The sequence below is a fragment of the Lytechinus pictus genome, chromosome 15, assembly GCF_037042905.1.
Source record: "Lytechinus pictus isolate F3 Inbred chromosome 15, Lp3.0, whole genome shotgun sequence".
NCBI lineage: Eukaryota > Metazoa > Echinodermata > Echinoidea > Temnopleuroida > Toxopneustidae > Lytechinus > Lytechinus pictus.
The window spans coordinates 20,393,856-20,417,180 of record NC_087259.1 but is presented as its reverse complement, the minus strand read 5'-3'; the positions used below and the strand labels follow the sequence as shown (position 1 = coordinate 20,417,180).

Here is a 23,325-nt window from a genome sequence, read left to right as displayed (position 1 = left end):
TATTTTTGTTTTAAATGTACAAAGGTTTTTTTTTCTCGCTCAGTCCCCTCCCTCACATACATTTTACCAGGTGTGATGTCTGCCGCCTGAGTATTGTTAGTTCATTGTTCTGTATATCGTAAGTTTGAAATGCCTTGGCCTTGAGGTTTTCAGGCCTTGGCCTTGGGTTTCCATGCCTTGGCCTTTGGTATTGAAGCCTTGGCCTTGGGTATTAAAGCCTTGGCCTTGGAGGTTTGAACCTTGACTACAACACTGAATAGCCGACTAATGCCATGGTTAACTTCGAACTGGTTAATTCCGAACTTCACGTTTAATTAGGTTTAGACAAAATATTAGCTTATTTGCCATGGTTTAATATGTCTAGTCCGTATACAAAACCAGTCCTAGATCTAAAAAAAAATTATCTTAGTTCTAGTCTAGTCTCTATATCTAGACTCTGATCTACGCTGTATCAGCATGGAACCACTAGTGTACCAAGGGGGGGGGGAGAGACTGTCCCTCTGACGAGTCACAACTGATTCAGGGAACGTGCCCCCTTTGAGAAGCCAAATCCAAATTAATAATTTGTCATGTAAAAATGCAATGAAAAAGACGTATGTCCCCTTTTTTGAACGTGAAGATCTTTTTTTTTTTTTTTGCTTGTCAATTTTTTTTTCAGCTAAGAAATCCATAATTTGGGGTGAAGACCCTTTTTTTTTTGGGGGGGGGGCTTGTCACATTTTTTCGCGGACGAAATATCCTCTAAAAAATTTGCCCCCCTTTTGGAAAATTCTAGGTACACCAGTGCGTGCATGGAACGTATTCTAACGTCAGGCACAAATTAACGTCAGTGATCTTGATCCCCGTCTTCACCCAGAATTAAGGATTTCGTAGCTAAAAAAATTTGACAAGAAAAAAAAAAAGATCTTCATGTTCAAAAGAGGGGACATACGTCTTTTTTCGTTGCATTTTGACATTACAAATTATTAATTTGGCTTCTCAAGGGGGGGCACGTCCCCTGGATCAGTTGTGACTCGTCAGGGGGCAGTCTGCCCCCCCCCCCCCTTTGGTACACTAGTAGTGGTTCCATGCTGATAGCGCGTAGATCAGAGTCTAGATCTAGAGACTAGACTAGAACTAAGATATTTATTTTAGATCTAGGACTGGTTCTGTATACGGACTAGACATATTAAACCATGGTAAATAAGCTAATATTGGTCCAAACCTAATCAAACGTAAAGTTCGGAATTAACAAGTTCGAAGTTAACCATGGCATTAGTCGGCTATTCCTATTAGTATTAGGCATGTCCAGATTTGAGGTAAAGTTAATGCGCTAGCCTAAGCTAGCCCTACCCTAGCACATGTCTTGCCATTAATGGCAGCTAGTTTGATAAATGTTTAAGAATTGGATGTATATAGATCTAAGCCTATAAGGCCTATGTAACTATGTAAGGGTACCGGTAATTTGACGATGCTAATTCATTCTGAGCAACGTGAATGCTTACGATCAGCACTGGTCGAGGCCAAGTCCACGCGCATGCGCCCTCTCAATCCGAAGACGCAAGTCATGAATATTCATATGTCGGTCCAGAACTTGGTGGGAAAAATAATTTCGCGTCCCGGGTCACCAATTTTCGACAAAGACCTTGCAGATGTTTGTTGTGATTTGACAAGTATTTTCAATAGATTTACTATGTTACAGAATCCGTCCCCGTTGCAATTGCGAAAGCTCCCTATTCTTAGAAATGGCAGAACGCTGGGGATAATCAGGAGGGTAAATTGCCAATTCGTCCACTGCCAACTCGTCCACTCACCACATTTTCTACTTTAATCTATTCTAAAGCCATTCCATCCATCAACCTTTCGTTAACAACCACTAACATTTAGTATGAATACACTAAATGGTATATGGACTAAATGGTTATTGGACCTACTGGTTATTAGACGAAATGGTGAGTGAACGAAATGGCAAGTACACCATGTGGATATTGGACGAACTGATGGTAGACCAAATGATAGTAGACGAGTTGGCAATTGGACGAATTGGCATTGGACCAAATGAAAATAAAATTATAGAAGGGGGGCATTTCGTTCTCTTTATCACTATCTGAAAATCACAAACATAATACTCTGGATTTACTTTGATCTCGAATCATCTTGGCAGACATATACTGCATTTTAAAGGGTTACTTCAGGCTAAAAATATTATCATATGATTTGACAGATAATAAAACCAGAGAAACAAAACCCTGACAACCTTTTCTATTTTGTATAAGAGAGAGGAAAAAGAGAAAAAAAGAAAAGAAAATGAAGAAAGCAATAACGAAATCAGGATAAACATAAGAGATAAAGGAATGAAGAAAGAAAGAAAGAAAAAAAAAAGCAAGCAAGAAAAAATGAAATAAAGTAAACAAGATGAGGTAAGATCATGAAAATAAAAAGGGAGGAAGAAGACAAAGAAAGGAGACGATAGGAAGAGAAAATGAAGATGAAAAAAATCAAATGGGAGAAAGAAACGGATGGGGAGAACAAACGAAGGAAGAAAGAGCGGAAAAAACCTTCCCCATCCAAAACGCGCCGTGTCTATCTGCTGTATGACAATCGTACGGTTCCATGACATTTGCTCCGGCGACAATAATATTGCTCCGCTGTAAATTCCACACGCTATAACGGTATTCATGGTATTACCATCTTAATAGCTCCATGGTATTACCATCTTCAACCCTTGATTTAACACTATACACCCTATCCTAAATCTAAACCCAAAACCTATAACATAAAGCCCTGTTGCAACCATAACCCTATCTTAGACGAAATAAAGCCTGGAGCACTTGTCGCCGGAGAAAATGTCGTGTCACTCATTGTACAGGCTCCCGTTTTTATACAGACTTATTTTGAGTCACAATTTTCAACAAGTTTACTTTTAGTCCATCAAATTGAATGATTTCAGCACTTTAAACTGTTAATTGCATTTGTGTTATTATATAACAAGTTTTATGAAACGGATCCCATAAGCAGTTATTACATTTTCTGTGCCAGTGATCTTGGCCCCGTTGCATAAAATTTACCATTCTTTGCCATCCAATGATTCCATGCAAATATACTATTGCATGGCAAAGTTACCGTAATGGTAACTTTTTTTGCAACGGGTCCCAGTTTGACTGATATCATGTTATCAACAATAGAGGACGCTCATAACAATTTCTCTATTGTATCCTTTGATTAATAATGAGTTACGAATTTTGCCATTCGACTCGATCTTTGACCAAGTCGAGTCGCAATCTCCAATCTCCGGTGCTCAAAACGTAAAGCATTAGACGTTTTACCAGTTAATTGAAAAAGTGGAAGGTGGGGTCTGGTTTCTGCTCATCTACACTGTTGAAAATCATCTAAACAACGCTTTTTTTTCTATGTGAATCGCACAGTATAGTTGTTTAAACAGTTTTAACAAGACAAAGTGTTTAAAATCTTAAACAATCATTCTTAAATTATTGATAATTAGATATTTGAATTTAAGCATTGTTGTTTAAGATTTTAAACACTTGTTTAAAATGTTTAAATAACTACCGTGCGATTCACACACAGTAAAAAATTATACAACGCTGTTTACTATATGAACCTTACAGTAATTGTTTAAGCAGTTTAAACAAGTGTTTAAAATCTTAAACAGCGTTTTTACTGTGCATAGTAAACAGCGTTGTTTCAATAATTTTTTAAGTGTAGAAGATGGTAGGGGCGTGGGGGGGGGGGGGGGTAAACGCAACCCTCAGAAACAGTAAGAAATTAAAATTTGAAATTTTGTACACGCTTAAACAGTACTTGCCAAAATCAAGCACCTACTATTAATGATTATGAATGTGTCCTCAAAAAAGTCAATAATTTGTAGATTCTAACCAACAATGAGTTGGTACATTTTGACCATTTTCTTGGTCGGACACAAAATTCATCAAATTGATTTTGATCAATCCTTTTAAAGAAAGAAAGAAAGAAAGAAAGAAAAAAGAAAAAAAGAAAGAAAGAAATAGAGAGAGAATGAAAGAAAGAGAGAAAAAATAAAAGAAAGAAAGAAAGAAAAAATAAAAGAAAGAAAGAAAGAAAAAATGGAAGGAAAACAAAATGAATGAACTAAATAACAAAATAAAGAAAGAGACACATAAAAAAGCAATTGTAATGGTGGATCCCCCCATTTTCTCTGATCTTTATGATGTTTATGATAATTTTCTTTTATGATAAAACAACAACAAACATAAATGAATGCGGGCTAGTATAAGCCAAATAACATGAATAAAGTTTTGCGTGAGAATGAAGCTATGTAGCGTCCTCATTTGTCAGTATCCTTACAATCCCGATTCGTCAATCTGGTTGGCATCGGAATTCCTATGAGAACGGCTCAAAATGTGCAATAAAGTAAAAACGATAGTTCCAATTCAAGACGAAGTAAAACATAGAAATACAGTAAATGAAATATATCTTTTCCCGAAACTTTCAGTTTAAGTTGTAAACAACTTTCAAAATCGACAGAGAAGCAATCATGACAGTAATTTCTGACCATTACTGTATTACATATTGCTCTGTTTTGAAGGATTTGATATTAAATTTTTGATCCTCGTCTGCAAAAACCCAGTTTTCCATTGTGATAGAATGGGTCGATATTTTGGATCCTGATCAAGAAATCGACAAGCAAAAAATAATGTTATCAACTCCCCAAACTGTCGAAACTTTGGGCCTTTTCGAAGGAGAACACCCCCTAAAATCTCTTATTTTTTGTTTTCATATTTTGTTGCTGGTTGATATCCATTCTAGGGGTTCTTGCTCATGTAACAGTATGATATTGTTTAATGAATGATATGCATGTACTCTGCTTTCTATTTGTTTCTTTATTTTTATGATCACTCCAATCTTTTGTAAATATGATTTATCGGTGAACTTTGATGTAAAGGATTTGTTTGATGATGATTTATAAATAAAAACGTAAATAAAAAAAGAACACCCCCTCCCAGTGGCGTACCGTGGGTCACGGCATTGGGGGGGCACCAGCAAAAATTTTGAGTCGCTCAGTGAGCGCGCAAAGCGCGCTCAATTACCAGGTATAGGCCTATTGACCTTATATAGGGACATTTTAAGGACTGTGCCATTAAACGGATATGTAATGTATCTCACTGATCAAATGATGCGAGCGCGAAGCGCGAGCTGAAAATTTTTGAAATTCATACCTAAAAAGGGTCAAAATAAGCTATTAAATAAAAATAAAAAATACGGATCTGTCTCGCTAAACAAACAATGCGAGCGCAAAGCGCGAGCTGAAATTTTTGTATTTATTGACCCCAAACAGAGACAGTTTAAGGATTATTTTTTAGAAATCAAATAAGAGAATACATATCTCACCATACTCATCTAATTTGAGTGCCAAGTGCTTGCTGATTTTGTTAGAAAACATGTAACACCTTTTGTAGTCATTGTAATCATGATTGAAATACGCATCTCACTAATCAAATATTGCGAGCGCGAAGCGCGAGCTAAAAATTTAGGAAATTCAGACCTGAAGAGAAGCATTCTAAGGCTTGTTTGTAGGAATTTACGAAGACCATACGTACTTCATGTACAAAATGATGCGAGCGCGAAGCGCGAGCTGAAAATTTTGTATATATTGACCCCAAACAGGGACATTTTAAGGACTATTTCTTTTTTTGAATCCATTAAGAGTATACATATCTCACCATAGTCATCCAATGCGAGGCCAAGCGATTGCTGATTTTGTTAGAATCACATTCAAACACATGAAGAGCTTTTTGTAGTCATAGTAATCATGATTATCATACGCATCTCAGTAGCGCAAAGTGCGAGCTGAAAATATAGGAAATTCAGATCTGAAGAGGGGCATTCTAAGGCTTGTTTGTAGGAATCTACTATGACCATACGTATTTCACTAAACAAATGATGCGAGCGCGAAGCGCGAGCTGAAAATTTTTGATATTTACATTAGAAAAAGAGACATTTTAAGGACCGATTTCAGGAATTCACGAAGAGCAGACAAATCTCATCAATCCACTAATTCGAACGTAAGCGCGAACACGAACAAGGATTTTTTTTATATACAGACCGTAAAATGGGGCTATCACTTTAAGTAGTCATGAAAAGAAGCATATGTCACTACATAAAACAATAATAACTCGAAGTGCGATGATATATATTTGGTGCATATTGACTTGAAAACAGGACGTTTTGGTACAACATGATTGTACATGTATATCTCGTTAAACAGACAATGCTAGTACCATGAATAATGAACAAATAGGCCCTGAGCACATTATGTTTCATAAAGTTATGAAAAAAAAATAATTCTTATGTAATATAACACAACATATAATATAATATAACATTATAATGTACAATAAATTCTTCTTTCCCACTACGTTTCTTTCTTCTCCCTCTTTTTTTCCCTTTTCTCCCGTTTTTTTTTTTTTTTTTTTTTTTTTTTTTTTTGCCAGCCGATTGGGGGGGCACGTGCCCCCCCATGCCCCCCCGTAGTTACGCCACTGCCCCCTCCTAATATCGTGGTAGAGATACATTTTGAGCAAACTTCTGAAATAATGTCCTATACTGTCGTAGGAAATGGATCCGCTTCTGATTTAGGAGTAATTTTAGATGAAAATTTGTCATGGGGAAAACATATTCAAATGCAGTATCGGTTTGTTAATGGATACGAACACTGGCGGATCCAGGGGGGGGGGGGGCACAGGCGGCCCGTTTGTTAAAATTTGTAAAAAATTCCATTAAAACAGAGATATGTCCCCTCTTTTGAAAGTGAATTTGCTTGTAATTTTTTTTGGATACGAAATATCCAATTTTTTTTATAAACCCCCATTTTTTTTTCTTGTCAAATTTTTCTTCCTGAAAATGCGCCCCCTTTTGGAAAATCCTGGATACGAAACGTGGTTGATAAAGATACCACTGATCTACAGTGCCTTGAAATCATCTCATTTATCATGAAGTATGGGGGAAATTGTGGCAAATGTCTAAAAAGGTAGCCTTCAAGATTCAAAGTCGGATTGCTCGCATTATTAATAATACCATCATGGGATTCATCATGAACTGAAATGGGATACGCTAGAAAGAAAAGGAAACATTGCACTAATGATGTTCAATATACTGTATACTCAATAATAGCCCCTTCAATATCAAGGTTTTTTTCTAGAGAAAAAAGGTCGTATGAGACAAGAAGCGGGAATCTCAGTGTTGAAATAATGCAAACAAAAATGAATCTGCAAAACGCATATGTAAAGATCGACGCACGCACAAGTATTAATTTTGGAACTCGTTGCCCACAAATATTCAAGCGGCACAAATCAAACATAATTTCAAGGCAGGTCTGAAGAGATTATCTTTGTAATGTTGATTACTAATGCTTTATGACTATCATTCTGTTTAATGTAATATCACACATCAACTAACAATATTTGTTCTCATTGTTTACCAGTACTTGTATTAGTTTGCAGTCGTTTCATAATAAATACCCGGGATTATGTATCGCTTTCAGTACTCATAATTTTGCAATCGGTTTCAAATTAAGTTTTTATAATTTCATAATTATGTTCAATTTTGATAACAATAAATTTTCCAATCATTTTTATGACTGTGTTAAGTTTTTTATAACAGTTATTTTTGTTAATATTTCTTTAGTTTTATTGGTGTTGATGTTTGATTGTTCTTGTTGTTGTTCTTCTTTTTCCGCTCCTTCTCCGCCTCCGCCACCTCCTCCTCCTCTTTTAACTTTATTGTAATTTTTATATCGTTTGTTAAACACTGATAATAATATTATTTCAATTGTATATTTTACGGTCCCAATGAAAACCAGTCTTTGAACTGTGCATGTGCTTTTTAACCGTGTCTAAATAAAATCTATATATTATCTTATCTTAATCTTACCCTCCGACTCTTGATGAAATTTGAGGTAAATGCTGTTGTGAAATTGTCTATTTTTATCCAAAGCAACTTGTTATATAGGGTAGTCTTTGCCTTTAAAAATACATTTTTTATGTTCCTCACTTTTAGCTATATAATGGTTAGTATAATTATCACCGGGCGTCCTTGATGGACATCTTAATAGGCTTTTAAAAATCTGGCTTTTGCATTTTTATGACATTCATATTCGAGGGGAAAATTACACACCTTAACTGCGGCCCCTCGATCTATTTTCCACTGTGGGCCTATTATTATGTTTTGATTCTCCTGTTTGTATACGGTGCAGTGGTGTACGGCATGGTGGTAGGGGGGGGGGGCACAAACAAACAGTGCGCTAAAATGCAAGGTATACTCAGGGGCGGATCCTGCTTTCGCAATTAAATATAGGGGAGGGGGCAAAACATAATATGTTCATCCACAATTTCCCGGTCGGCATCTCAAAGCGGATGTGTTGATTTTTCAAAGGGGTAGTCTAACAGTTATTTCTTAGCTTTATTCGTATAAATTAGATATCTTGTATACGCTCTGATTAAAGTATGCAAGCACGAAGCGCGATCTATTTTCTATAATTTCATGTATATTTTGTCCTGAATTTGAACATTCTGAATAATGTTTTTGATCATAAGCAAGATGCGTCAGTAACTTTACTGCGTGTGCGAAGTGCAGATGTTAAATATAGCACTGACATAAACTTGGATTGATCCTTATTTCTATGGTGGATAGCCTTTCGGTTTATTTTCAATTGGTCTAATGCCAATTCGTCCAATTACCAACTCGTCTACTGTTGTTTGGTCTACATCAGTTCGTCCACGATGTCATGCATGGTCTACTCACCGTCTAATAACTAATTAGCCATTTAGTCCATATACCATTTGGTCTAATTAGACTAAGTGTTAATTGGTCGAAATTAATGAAAATAGGTACGGTATTAGACCAACTGGTTATGAGACGAAATGGTCATAGACGAACTGATGATAAACCCCGGGGGTGGGGGCACTTACACTGAAGAGTGGATACCATGCGCGACCAAAAAACACGTAAAAGAGTGTCTTTATCAAGATAGGGCACGTTACGTATAACGTAATAAGGGTGTCAAGAACACTAAAACAATGAAAAAAGGGTATTTATTTTCGCTAGGAAAGCTACGTGTCCCGGCCGGGGGCCACTTCCATTGACGAGTGGATACCATGCGCGACCACGGGGTCTCGAAAAGTACCCTAAACACGTATTTTCCATCATATTCTGAAAATGCACCCCTTAACAAGTATTGGCGTGTGAAAGCCTACCCTTAACAAGTATTGGAAACAAAACGATACTCTTGGCAACAATTCCCTGAAATGAACCCCTAAACAAGTACAGCGATATATCATTGTTATGTCACGGTTCCGTCGGTCGTCGGTTTTACCTTTACACACCATTTGGTTTATTACGGCCCCACCCCCGGGCCCCACCTTCCACATCTCGCGCAAATCGGACTCTAAACACGTAGTGTTGGGGCAAAAATTAAAGGACATCCTTTATAACACATTTTAATTTTGTATCCCCGCAAATTTGACCCTAAACACGTAGCTTTCCTAGCGAAATAGATACCCTTTTTTCATTATTTTTGTGTTTTTGACACCCTTATCACGTTACGTACGTAACGTGCCCTATCTTGAAAAAGGCATCCTTTTACGTGTTTTTTGGGTCGCGCATGGTATCCACTCGTCAATGTAAGTGGCCCCCCGGGCTACGTGTTCGTAGGGTTAAATTTGCGAGGGTATAAAAATTAATACTAAAATGTTTTATAAAGGATGTAATTTTTGCCCCAACAGTCAACACTACGTGTTTAGAGTACGATTTGCGCGAGGTGTGGGAGGTGGGGCCCCTAAACCTGCCCTAAACCCAATAAAACCGACGACCGACGTCTGTGACATAGTCATAGCAATTAAAATATCGCTGTACTTGTTTAGGGGTTCAGTTTAGGGAATTGCCAAGATTATCGTTTGTTTCCAATTAAGGGTAGTGTTTCACACGCCAATACTTGTTAAAGGGTATATTGTCACAATATGAAAAAATACTTAGGGTGCTTTTCGAGACCCCCCTTGGTCGTGCATGGTATCCACTCGTCAATGCATGGAAGTGTCCCCCCCCCCCGGTGATCTATAAGACGATAGACAAAGTAATGATAAAAGGACAAAATATTGATGGACGGAATGGCATTAGACCAAATGAAGGTAGACCATACATAGGCGGCGAATTTTTTGTTGATAACCTTTTTTTTTTTTTTTTTGGCTTGTCAATTTTTTTTTCCTACGTCCCCCCTAAATTTTTTGGTTGATAACCTTTGTTTTTTTGCTTGTTTTTTTTTGTGGTCCCCCCCTAAAATTTTTGGCTTCCGCCGCCAATGAGACCATATGATAAGTGGACGAGTTAGCAAGGGGCAATATTAGACAGATTGGCAATTATTTACCAGCCTTTTCTCCTTTGCGCGGAATCCAGTATCCGATGTAAACAGAACATGTCGTTAAGAATAGAGATACCTAGCATACAAAAATTGTAGGATTTCACGATCATTTCAGCGCGCCGAATTTTACGAATATGTGAATCGTGATGATTATATTATTAGGATGGCCATGCAGCTTAGCATCTGTCTTACTGTCCTGTCATGATACCATTTTGTGAGGCACATGTAAGTTCATTCTTAACCTGCCTTAAGCCTAAAGGCAAAATTTAAAGAAAAATAGATCTAACGTTAGTTTCGGACACAGCTGCCTAACGACAGCGTTAATTCTGAGTGGGCCGTGAACCCGCCTGATCAGTTAATTATCTTAGCTAACCCAGTCAGGAGCACCGGCCCGCTTCGCGGGCCGGATCCCAGGAGTCGTCCGTGTAGTCAAACATAGTACTCTACAAAATGGGGTAGAATGGGATGGGAATAACACTTCATATTAAAGGGGAAAAAATAAATTATGCACTCACCTCGATTATATGGATGAAGGTCTATCGTGACACAGCTATCCTGACAGTGTCAGTGACTTCGTCTTCGAGGCACAAACTCACTGCACTGGACCCTCAAAAAAAGGAAAAGTTCTGTCTGAGTGTCTCGTTCGTTTTCCTTCTGTCCAAAAAAAAAAAAAATAGCCGATCGCTACCAAAACGAACGCGACATAGACGTCTAAGTTCTAACTTTTCCTTTTTTTTGAGGGCCCAGTTTGTGCCTCGATGTCCGGATAGCTGTGTCACGATAGACCTTCATCCATATAATACTAATAGAGGTACCGGTAGGCTAAGTGCATAAATTATTTTTTCCCCTTTGTGCTATTCTGTCCCCATTCTACCCCATTTTGGAGAATAGGATGGGGGGGTTGGTTGTCCGGACACTTTATATTTTTGAAGCCTTCTTTTATGTCTTTGGATTACACTAAAAATATTAATTCAATAGTTATGATTATCTTTTTTTCTTTATAATATTTCGTAACATTTTGTATTAAAAATTGATGAATTTTCCCTTTTAAATTTTTCCAAATGACTTTCTAAAAGTGATCGTCCAGACACACAACAACTGGGTATACCCATGTCTGCCTAATAATATATTACACAGACGAGTCCTTGGCTCTGGCCCGCTCCCTGGGTTGGCCTAACGTTAGAATCTATCCTACCTCAGGCGATGGTTCGTATACATGTACAGTAGTTTGTACACCTTATCGCAAATAGATATGCAAAGGATCATGGGATTGAAAAGGGAGCAATACTAATAGCACCGCTATTGTCCGGATGCGACCATGCGAATGCTAGCAGCCGACAATATAGTGTACGATTTCCATAGCGCATCAAAATACGATCGACGCCCGCAGCCAACATTTTGCTTTCTTCATGTAAACGCCTCGTCATATTTGTTCCAGAGTCTAACATCACTTTTCTTCTTGATTATGGGTGGCAAATATAGATGTGCTGTCTATAGCTGCAAGAATTACCACAGATTTCATGAGGACAGTGCAATTTTATTCCATTTTCGGGCACTGTCTGCGTATTCTGAGCTGTGCAGCCGTGACTGCACGGACTGTGGGCACTCTCGGCCCAGGGACAGTATACGTTGTCGAGGTGGAGGAAAGTCCCGGAATTCCAAGGAAAATAATAAAATGAGGATAGATTTGATTACTTTATTCTAGTTATATATTTTAGTTGTATATATATCAATCGATTGTCAAGTTCAGGGTTTTTTATCTCATATTATTCAGATAACCTAGCTGTGTTTCTTTTTCTCTCCACATATACATAATTAGTGCATGTAATTCGGGATCATGGCCGGACATTCTGAAGTTCTATTAGTGGCCTGGTCCCGAGATTTTATAATACTGCAATGACAAAATAATAAATTAAATAGAAAAAAAATGTGAGAAAAATGAAAATATGATTAGAGAAAAAAAAAAAAAAAAAATGAAATGAGAAAAGTGATCTGTGAGAGGAGTAGATCTACAATGTAATTAGTGACTGAATGTGATGAAATTAATTGAAGATGCAACTTTTGAAATATTTGTAAAGCTGTAAAAATGGAATATATATCATTTACATGTATATGAATTAAATATCCATCACCTGCTTCAGACGAAATAAGGTTATTGAGAGGTTAGAGGGAGACCATGAAGAATACTCGGGCCTATACGGCATCATAAAATGTTTAAATTCAGGGATTTATTTGATTTTTATTCTGCATGACATAGGCCTCTATATATTCATTATTAGATATATATATAGCTTATTTTTAATATACTCTGTATTTGGTCTCTCCGCTCGATCCTCGAGTCTCACCCCCCCCCCCAGCTCTCTCTAACATTATGATCAAACTCAGAAGCACAATTTGCAAATGACTATATTTCCCCCAAAATAACAAAAACTAGCTAAATTTACTATTTATGGAGATAAAATATATTATGTTCTACATGTACATTATGATTCTCGTCAAATGGAAAAATAGCCTCAGGCTCTCTTCAGATCGCCGACATGCTCTTTTCTAAAGTCGATCGGCTTTGACCCGGTCCATGCTCACTTTTCCTACAAAATCTTTCCAAATTTAGCCCTAGAAAACTGAAAATATTGTGAGCATTGAGTTCATACTTTCACTGTGCAATCATGATACAAAGATTGTTGTAACTATAAATCCACATTCAAGTATCCAAAATAATTTCAATACGAAGAAATCAGACTTTGGATTTTGAGTGACACTACACAAAGCATATGGCATTGTATGGCTTCCCGAAAACTGATTCCGCGTTTGCTCCCTTTTCATTCCCGTGATCCTTTGCGGTGACATTACACCCTCACGCGATAAATGCTATTTGCGATAAGGTTTATAGGCTCCACTACACTTCACTACCGCTACTCTCCACTCCACCTATCCGAACCATCGGTTGGACAAATATACTCCTTTTTACTCGTGACAAATTGTGGCACTTTATGGTCACAAAGGCAACATATGACCAAAATATACATTCAGCTTACTCTACAGTGACTAAACTTACTATCTGACACAGACTCACTCCTTACCCTTGCTTTTAAAGGTCTCAAAATCAGTGATTTGAAGCCGGTTGGCAGTACCCCACACGTATTAATTCACCGCCGAATTCAAATTGGCGATCGCTAACGCAAATAATTGCCCGCGGGTCGTGCGCAATTCGCGTTCGCCATTTTGGATTCGGCAGTGAATACTTTTCAGGATACATCATCCATGACAAGTGCAAGATGGTGTTACAGGTTGACCTATGCAACAAATTGTACAATTTTTTTTCATAAAAAACCGAATAAGCTCCCTACATTGTAGCTTAAAAGGGAAAACAATTTGATTATTATGTTTAAATATTATCCAAACAGAAACTTGTGTTTGCATCGAAAAAGTTTGTACATGTTCATGCCAGTTCATAAAAGCGGCCATGATATGATATGTATTAGCAAAGACTTGACAAAGACTTGAGTTTCTGTTTTTACACTATTCAAAGCAAGTTACCATTTCACCTGCAATACTCATGGCAATCTCATTTTATTTGGGTATGATTTGATTAAGAAGCAAAATTATGGTGAGTATTGAAAAGAGTAGATTTATTATAATTATTTGTTTGGTGTCACTTGTGCCTGGGAGGCAAAAAACGAACTGAATCACTGTGACCCGCAGGTCTCTCCTATTCTGTTAAACTTTTTTTTTTCAGAGAGTAACCTTTAGACTCAACTGTTTCAATACTATTAATCTGTAGTGGCACTCAACCAAAAGTATATTTACTTGATCTAGTTTTGTTTCATGATATATCATGCACCAGTAAATAAACCTTTTACTTTGTCACTCTTCTAATAATGTCAAGAACAAATTGTTACATCATCCTACTTCTAAATCATGACTGCCATAATCAGTGGTTAGATGGATTTCTGATCTTTCTTGATGAGTTCACAGAATTAATATCCAGCATGAAATAAGAAGAGAAACTTCAGTTTGATAGCAAAAGGAAAATTGGCACAAAGTTTGACAAGATCTAATATTGACAAGTCTAATTCTTTGCAAATGCTACAAGTTCATGTAGTTCCAGCTAACAACTTGAAATGTTAATAGTGAAATACATGTATCTGATTCTGAAGTGCCAACCCTCCCACTGCCAAACCATATTTTTAATGTGTACAATCTTATTTGTGTAATGTGTACCCATGTGCAATACAGCATTTGTAGCTGCAGTAAATGTTTATCTAATGAATATTATACCATTATGTCTAAGCCTGCTTATGAAGGTTAATGTCTTATTTTAATAGTGTTTACTAAAATTATATGAGTTTATTGTCAAATTAAAAATACATATGTATAAATCATTAAACTTTGAATAAACATTGTTTTGCTATATTCCAGAACCCAGATATACAGTATAATAATATGAAAAGAAAGAACATACAATTCATTGTGTTGTAACAAAATATGTTGTTTTTTTGGTTGACATACAGTGATGCAGACTGGTGTATAGAATTTAAAATAGAAACAAATTATATCTAATCAAACTTTTTTTTTTGGGGGGGGGTGGTAAAAAAAAGTACTTTTAGTTCCTTGGATTAAAAGGATTGAAATGGCAAAACTTTGATTTAGGAAAAAAGGATTTCAAATAAAAGGAAAGGTTAACTATTTGGGGTGTTTAATTTTCCATGTGTATTTATGTGTGTGTGTGTTGGGGGGGGGGGGGGGGAGGGTTGACCCTGAACTGCTTTGTTTACATCTTGAGTTTGACACATGCAATCATGTAGATCCTACATGCATCTTGCACTTGAAATTTAATGTATGCCCATGAATGAATAAGTACATGTATACAGTATATTAATGTATGTAATATGTACATGTAACTCTGTAGGCCCGGTACAGGTACATTATATGAGCATATACAGTGTGCAGCTGAGCCAGCACCATGGTAGTGTTGTGTTGTTGTTTAGCCATGACTGAATTCTTAGAAGGTCAAAGTGATTGTATGACCAGTGATGACCACAAACCCATGTCAATGTCAGTTCTACTGTTCGTCCCCATACCCGCAGTTTAATCATTGAAATCAATAAACGTGCTCATAGGATCGCAGTAAGGGATAAATTAACATATTTCTCATTTTCATCAGAATTTCATATTTGTAACAAAATTCTAGATAAAAAAAACCCCAAACATCTGTGTGTACATGAAGACATTCTCAGTTTCTGAATAGTTTCATATGAGATTTTTTTCCCTTTACACTAGTTTCCATCCCCCATGTTACTTGCTGCAATGGTTTATTGATATGAATGAATTGATTGATGGATAGATGAATAATCAGATATTAAAATGAATGAATGAATGGGGAATGGACGGATAGATAGATAAATAAATGAAAGAATGAATGGATGGGTGAATGAACAAATAGATGGATGAATATGGATGGAGGAATGAATGACCTAAATGTACCTTTTCAGTGAATGTTCAACTTTAGTTTTGAGAGTTGGCTGGGGCATACCACATCAGTCATAGAATGTTTATGTATACTCATAATGTACATAGTAAATATTTATTCATGAATTTTATCAGGGAGTATGCAAGAATACTGATCATAACTAGACAGATCAGATCATTGATCCTATGAAGATGACCATGTGTTTTTTACAATAATTGCTTAGACCTGCATGTGTTGTTATGTCTGGCAATTTTATGTTTTTTATGCTATCACTAACTAGGGGCAGTTCCAAGAATATATAAATGAAGGGGGGGGGGCTCACCATGAAAATTATGGTGACCCCCCTCCAAACAACACCACCATAACTACCAGAAAAGGTGAGGGGGTTAATTTTTTGAAAGGGGCACTTTTTCAAAAGGTACATGTAGGCATATGATGCACCCCCTTCGTACCCCCATCCGTCTGTCAGTTTTGAAACATGTGTAAGCAAGAAGCTCCTTGGTATAAGCATGATTTCTGTTTTGTTGCAAAATTGGGACCACTCACCAGACAAACTGACTAAAGGGTTTTTCCTCCCGAGTCTTGTAAGTGACTGATATGTAGTAAATAAATATTTTCTTCGAGAAGCAAAAGCATTTGTTTATTATCGTACCGTACACTGATCGTTATGACAGTTAAGACATCGAACATACATGTCCCTTCGGAATTATTAGGCCTCTCACAGTGTTAATGTGCTGTATTATAGTAACCCCCCATTACGGCACCACTAATCGACATCAGTTCATTGAGATCATGCCGTCCATGATCCACTTTTCTTTGTGTCTGAATATTGAACGTGAACGAGATGAATTCGATATTAGTCAATCTACAATTGTCTAGAAGTCCTTTTGAACGCGACGGGAGGGCATCATGATCAGGCATGGGTCCCGTAACACAAAGGTTATCAATTGATCGTACGCTTGATTTTTAAGATTGATTGTACATTGTAGTCAATGGAATCAATCGTAGAAAAATGCTCTACGATCATTGCTAAGTTTTTTGTTCCGGGCCCCAGGACATGATTATTGATTTCGATTTGTGAGCAATTATCATTCATGCTCACGACACACCATGTTCATTATTGGAGTTCTTGTGCATGTGCATTTGATTTAATGAGCCATTGAGGGGTTACATATATTGTGATGAAATAGAAGTATGAACAGCCTTTTTTTTTACATATACATGTGTACTTTGGTGTATAATGATTGATCATAATACATGAAATAGGAAATCTCGTCTTAAATTTGCCGTTTTAAAAATTCTTGTATGAAAAATCTGAATCGCCTTTTTATTTGTTAATGGAGACGGGATTTACGGGAAAAAAATAATTACGCGCATTTTGGATGGAATATTAATATTTGTATAATGTTGGGTTGACGGGATACGAATCAAAATGGTATCTTGTGCGTTACAGGTTAAGGGCGGAGGTGGAGAGTTTTCTTTTTCTTTTTTAACCTTTCAATTTATGGGGGGGGGGGCATAGAAAAGATAGAGGAAAAAAAGAAGAATGTGGAAAAGAAAATAGCCATGTCATGCATGACTTGATATTTATGTGAGAAAAAAAAAAATCATTTTTTTAGGTAATCTTGCCCTCCCCTTCTCCACTTCTGTCAAAACCCATGTACCAAGATGTTGCCCCTGTCCATCGTTCTTGTAGTTGAAAATTCATGAAAATTTTAATTGTTGGTGTTCGTCAACAACTTCCTAACCGTTCATTGAGAAGGTAACATTAAGGGGAGGGGGGTCCACCCCAATAAAGATAAGTCTATCTTACTAAGAAGAAGAAAGCACGACGCATAAACTTTCATCGAAATCAAATGTAAAATAAAGAGGTTTGTGATATTTGAACATTTTGCTTATTTTTCACATAACAGTTCCACAACAATTTTGTTATTTTACATCCGATTTTGATGAATTTTCAGCGATTAGTGTGTTTCATTTTCTTTTTATTCTAAGAAACTTTTTGTTGAGGCTTTGGGCAGGTTTCTCCTTTGATGATTCCAACTCGTGACTGATGTTCTTTGAAGACTACGGCGTATGAATGAATTCTTGTAAACTTTTTGTCTATAGATCATGTGAAACAGACGCCACTGTGTTTGACTCGATGTGTGAAATGCTTTAAAAACTGCTGCCTCAACACTTTTTTATCTTATTAATATACTGTTTTTTTTTTTTTTTTTCTCCGTGTATTCAGATCTACCAGGAAAGCGAAGAAATGAGAAGTGTCTAATCTAATCGATCATTCAACCATCCTACGACCCTGGTGGTGTTCGTCTAGCCTACTTGCTTGATCAATAATCGAATTATAAATTATACTTCAACAATGTGATTCTTGCGGACTGCCGAAGCTCTGCTCCTTTCCGTAAACAAAGGTCCCACCTACATTATACGAGAAGTTATATTGATTGACCAAAGTGTGCCAAGAGTTGTCATAACGAGCCGGCTTCCCGTAGGTCTCGGACACTTACCCATCAAAGGATTTTCGCGCCACATCTACTTAAGGAGAGTATTTCGTGGTATATCAGCGTACTGATTTGGATTTTATTGCCGAATGAGATAACTTAAAGATAAGATATGATTTTCGGGAGTGCCATTTGGGGACAACCTTTGTAAAAAGGAGTGTTTTGTTTGATCTCCGAGTCTTGGCCGCTATCAGTAGTATTGTCAACAAGGAAATCTTATCCTGTACGCATGGACTCAGTAAGATACTGTTGAATACCCAATCATTTAATATAATGACTTGTAATGGCAGGATGACTCGCTGTAATGTCGTTTGACATTTATAATTGCAATACGAAACGAGAACTCCGTCAAAGAAATGATTCGAATGCGATTTTGAACCAGGGGTTTCCCCCTTCTGCAAAATTATCGCTAAGCTTGATACATGGATTTTACTTCCGTCCAGGAAATTCATCTATTTTACCTTGACTTGTATTGACTACCACGATGGAAGCGATTCAGTCATCTTCCACCGAGAATGCAGTTCCGACTCTCGTCAGTGAAAACACGATACCGAAACAGCAATCTCTTGACTCAGAAGAAAATACCTTGATAATTTCACCACAAACCAAATCCAAATCACCCGAACCTAGTAGTAGTAATGGCCACAGTCAACACGATACCCGTCCAAGGAGTTCTACTGATGTAAGGCATATACGGAACCACCCTAGGTCGCCGACAAGCCCCGGGACATCGGATTCACACCGAAACCAAAGGTTGCGAAGTAAATCCCATAGCATTAGTAGTACTAGCAGTGAAAACATGCACTTAGAAGACAGTTTTCCAGAAGACGACAACAGAACGCGGGAGCGGGAGATGTGGGCCATGCTCGCTGGACAGACTGCGTTCAAGTTCGAGTCGTACATCTTCCAGCGTGTGCTTCCCAAGTCGCTCATCAAGCCACACATCTTCCCACGCCATGTCGAGGACATGGAGACTCTGATCGAGAAGTACATGTCGACGGGAAAGACGCAACGGCTTGAAGGAGCCGCAGAGAAGTGGGCCACTCTGAAAACAGAGTGGAAATGGCGGAAGGCGCATGGCCTGGTGATCGGCACAGCCAAGTCGGCCTACCTCCACATCTCAAACCCTTTGGAAGTGATGATGAAGTTAGATCGGGAAAAGGGGGACAGTCTGGAAGATGCCAGAAGAGCATACCGGAATGTCCTCCCTGGAAACCTTCACGAACCAGGACAGGAAGTTGTAGAGTTGATGCATGTGATCGGACTCCTTACTGACAAGTCGTCTCCTCCGAGTCCAATGTGATTAAACCATTGTTGCAAAAATAAGGAACGATTGTTATTCTAACGGGTGACACTAATTCAAGAATTGCAGCGACTGCCACATCATCATTTTGCTAACCATTAACAGTCTGCAGTTCATTCTCTTACATGTGCCATTGGTCAAATCTCGCTTTTCAATTCATTTGTCATCCTTTACTAGTTTCTATCGTTATTTATTTCAAGGAGACTGAAAGTCAAATTAAACGCTGGCTTGCATTTGAGGCATTGCCCAGTAAAGGAATCTGTTAATCCCCAAATCATATGATATCACTGGTCGTCTTTGTTGAAATATTTCTTTAAAGATTTTGTCCCGAAATTACAGTAAATTTGCTTATAATATATTGATGGTCGCTAATCGTTCATGAAACAAAATCTTTATAATTTCGTCTCCTGGATCAATAGCAAGAAAATCCGCGTACACGTATATACGTATATCTTTGAAAACCTAAATCATCTCGAAATTTATAGCGAATGATAGTCGCTTCCATAACAATTTCCATTAAATTAAGATCTTCATTGTATGGATTCACCAACCCACCGAAGCGATTTTCTATTTAAAAAGATAATAGTTTAAATGTGATAACATGTAAATTTGTTTATAAACATAAGTATTTGATTTGTGTTGTTCCTTGAAAGTAAACGAGAAACGCTTCATTTTTATTTTATTCTTATCTGCTTTTGAAATTGTTTTGAAGGTCGTAGATTGTACAAGACTCCTCCACCTAATAAAAAAAAAAACCCAAGAAAACCCATGTGATAGTTTGAATTTTATGTTAATCGATAAGAAGTGATTTCAGAAAGAAGTTTTGGATATTGTGTATTCACTTCTAACTGAATACAATTCCGTTGGCTGCCAGTCCGTATGACCAGAAAGCGTGGTCATTATGTATTTGAGCACATGCTTGGTCTATACGTGTGGTACGAAAATGAATAATTCATTCCATCATATCAGGGAATGAAAACCATACATGTACAAACAAAGGAATGAAAAATTGAAAAGCACATGGCTTTGAAAGGAATGACTAGTAAAAACATTCTTACATTTTTAAAGGAATGAACACATACAATTACGTACAATCATTTAAAAGAATGAAAATATAGTTTTGTACTTCACACTACAAACTACAGTATACTTGTACTACAGTTTTTTTTTTTTACTTATAAATACAATATTCATGATATTTCAAGCAGTGGCAATGCAATTCGTGGCTGTTCCGTACAAACGTAGTAAGTAGTTTTAATTCAATATTGTAAAAAAAAAAAATGTTGCAATCGTTTGCAAATAAGATATTGTATGAATGTTACAATGATTGGATATCGGGTTTTCCCTCATGTTTATGAACTTTTTAAAACGCATGACAATCAGTGATGCTATTATATATTTACACTTCGGTTGTGCATTGTTTTATTTGTGTGCATATATTTGCATGTATTATCGCACGACCGTAGCTTGTCAAAACAATGCATAGAAGACGAGAGTCTCGACAAAAAATGGATTAAAAGCAAACGGAAATTTGCTTTTTATGTTGTAAAGCAAGCTTTGTGTGACTGATATTGATTGCACTCGCATTTTATCTTGAAGTGAAAATCTATATGCTATGCTGCTCAAAAAAGAAATATAATATATTGAAGTCTCATCTATACATCTTACATTTTTTCTTATAATGTATACAATGCATGTGTGTGGAAGAGTGTGAAAGCATGTATACGATTTAATACGAGTACATGTACATTGTATCTACAGCTGTACCAGATAGACGTTTTGCTTTCAAAACCTGTTGTTACAATCATTTTTGTGTGTCTGAAATATTCTTGAAATTCCAAAGTTATATTGTATATAGAAAATGGTGAATAGAAATTTATTACAGATTCGATATTGTAACTGACTATTTTTATCTTTCAGTAGTTTTTGGTGTTTTATTTGTATCATTCAATCTTTTCTGGTTACAGCACATATGTATCAATAATTGAATTTGATTCTTTCAAAGTCTTATTGAAATGTTGACTGCATAAATAATACCTTGCAAATTTCTCATCCGTACCAATATTGCCATGCATGATGTGCTGCACGTTGTAAAATATACCGTTGATATTGGTGAAATTGATGATGTATGTTTTTATTTTGATTCCCGACAAGATATTTTATAAATGGCTTCCGTTATATTCTGAAGGTATACATGTAGATCTAAACAAGACAGTACTTACTGATAAGATATACAACCTTCTTGTACTCAGTTCAGGGAACTTGCCCCCAAAATGTAGTTTTGAATTTAGCAATAGTAAGAAATAACTCCTCTATCATAGTTACCATGTCATAGAATCCAATCCAAAACCGTCGTGATGTGCAGTGGCGGATCCAGGATTTTCCAAAAGGGGGTCGGCACATTTTCCCCGAGGAAAATTTGACAATGAAAAGGTCCTCGCTTTCAATAGGGGTGCACACTTCTGTTATAACGGTATATTTACATTATAAAATTTAATTGTGCCTCTCAAAGGGGAGGGGGGGGGGGGCACAGGCCGGCTGTGCCCCCCCCCCCTGGATCCGCCAATTGTGGTCCAGTGCATGGTTGCCCGGACGTTGGACCACAAGGTACCGGTGTCAGATCCATGCCGAATAAGACATTAATCTTCGTTTGCCCCCCTCGACCCAGGTGAATCAATGGCTACCTAAAAGGAATCATTCATTGAAAGGCTGCCGCGCTGTAAAAGGCTGCCGCGCCAATACCGGGTTAATAATATCCAAATTAGGTTCTACGTGTCAGTTTTAGTTGATAGATTAATATATAAGAGAATGTATTACTATTTTACTAACCCTTTGCACAGCAAATATTTATTTGCCTCTTAACTTTAGATTACGCTTTTGTATTCCTTGTAATGAGGTAATCAGAAAGTACGGTCACGTGAGTGTGTGAGCCATGCTCGATCTACACGAGTGATACGAAAATGAATAATTCATGCAAACATATCTGGGAAATGTACATGTATTTTTGTGAAGTACAGTATTTCTAAACTCTAGCCGTCGGTAACAGCTGTGACCAACTGTAATGACATGCCCAGTTGTGATCACTGTGATGGCCTGACCAGTTGGTTTCTAGTAACAATATTATTGATTAGCAATTCAAATAAATTCGTCTCGTTTGAATTATAACATGGATTCCTTAACATGATGATTGAGAATTTAAAGTAAGCGATTTCTGTTGTCTCCACCAAACTTACATGTATTTCACACTTTTATTATCACCATTATTGTAAGGTCTCATCTCTCATGAGTTGAGAAAGAAGACAATTGGAATCTAGTTATGTAATTCCTTTTTTCTGAATTCCTTGCCATTGATGAAACTCGCTTCAAACTACTTTATGGTCTGTGCCATATTCGTAGATAATGGTACTTAAAAATAGTACCGATATACACCTTTAGTTATATATTTCAATGATTCTTCGATAACGGTTTGACATCAAGTTTGTAGTGTTGCATTTTCATCTTGATAAAATAGCATATTTGATAATTGCTAGATGATGTGGTCTTAAAAAAAAAAGAATTCTGCTGATAGCGCTCTCTTGAATCATTTCTTTATACTTCAGTATCCTCGAGTGTGTGATTTTTTGCTTCATGATTACGAAAATCTTTTTTTGACATTTTAAAATTA

General features: G+C 36.9%; 1 protein-coding gene across 1 annotated transcript; it reads left to right on the top strand.

The window, feature by feature from the left end:
• The first annotated feature begins 10,330 nt into the window (after window positions 1-10,330).
• Window positions 10,331-21,953, top strand: LOC129277873 (uncharacterized). Its single transcript, XM_064110254.1, has 2 exons — window positions 10,331-10,612; window positions 18,091-21,953. The coding sequence occupies exon 2, from the start codon at window positions 18,843-18,845 to the stop codon at window positions 19,659-19,661; it is 819 nt and encodes a 272-aa protein (XP_063966324.1). The 5' UTR covers window positions 10,331-10,612; window positions 18,091-18,842; the 3' UTR covers window positions 19,662-21,953.
• The last annotated feature ends 1,372 nt before the right edge of the window (window positions 21,954-23,325 follow it).

What these genes read in the sequence shown, in the direction of transcription:
- LOC129277873 (XM_064110254.1), top strand. Translation starts at nt 18,843, where the DNA reads ATGGAAGCGATTCAGTCATCTTCCACCGAGAATGCAGTTCCGACTCTC.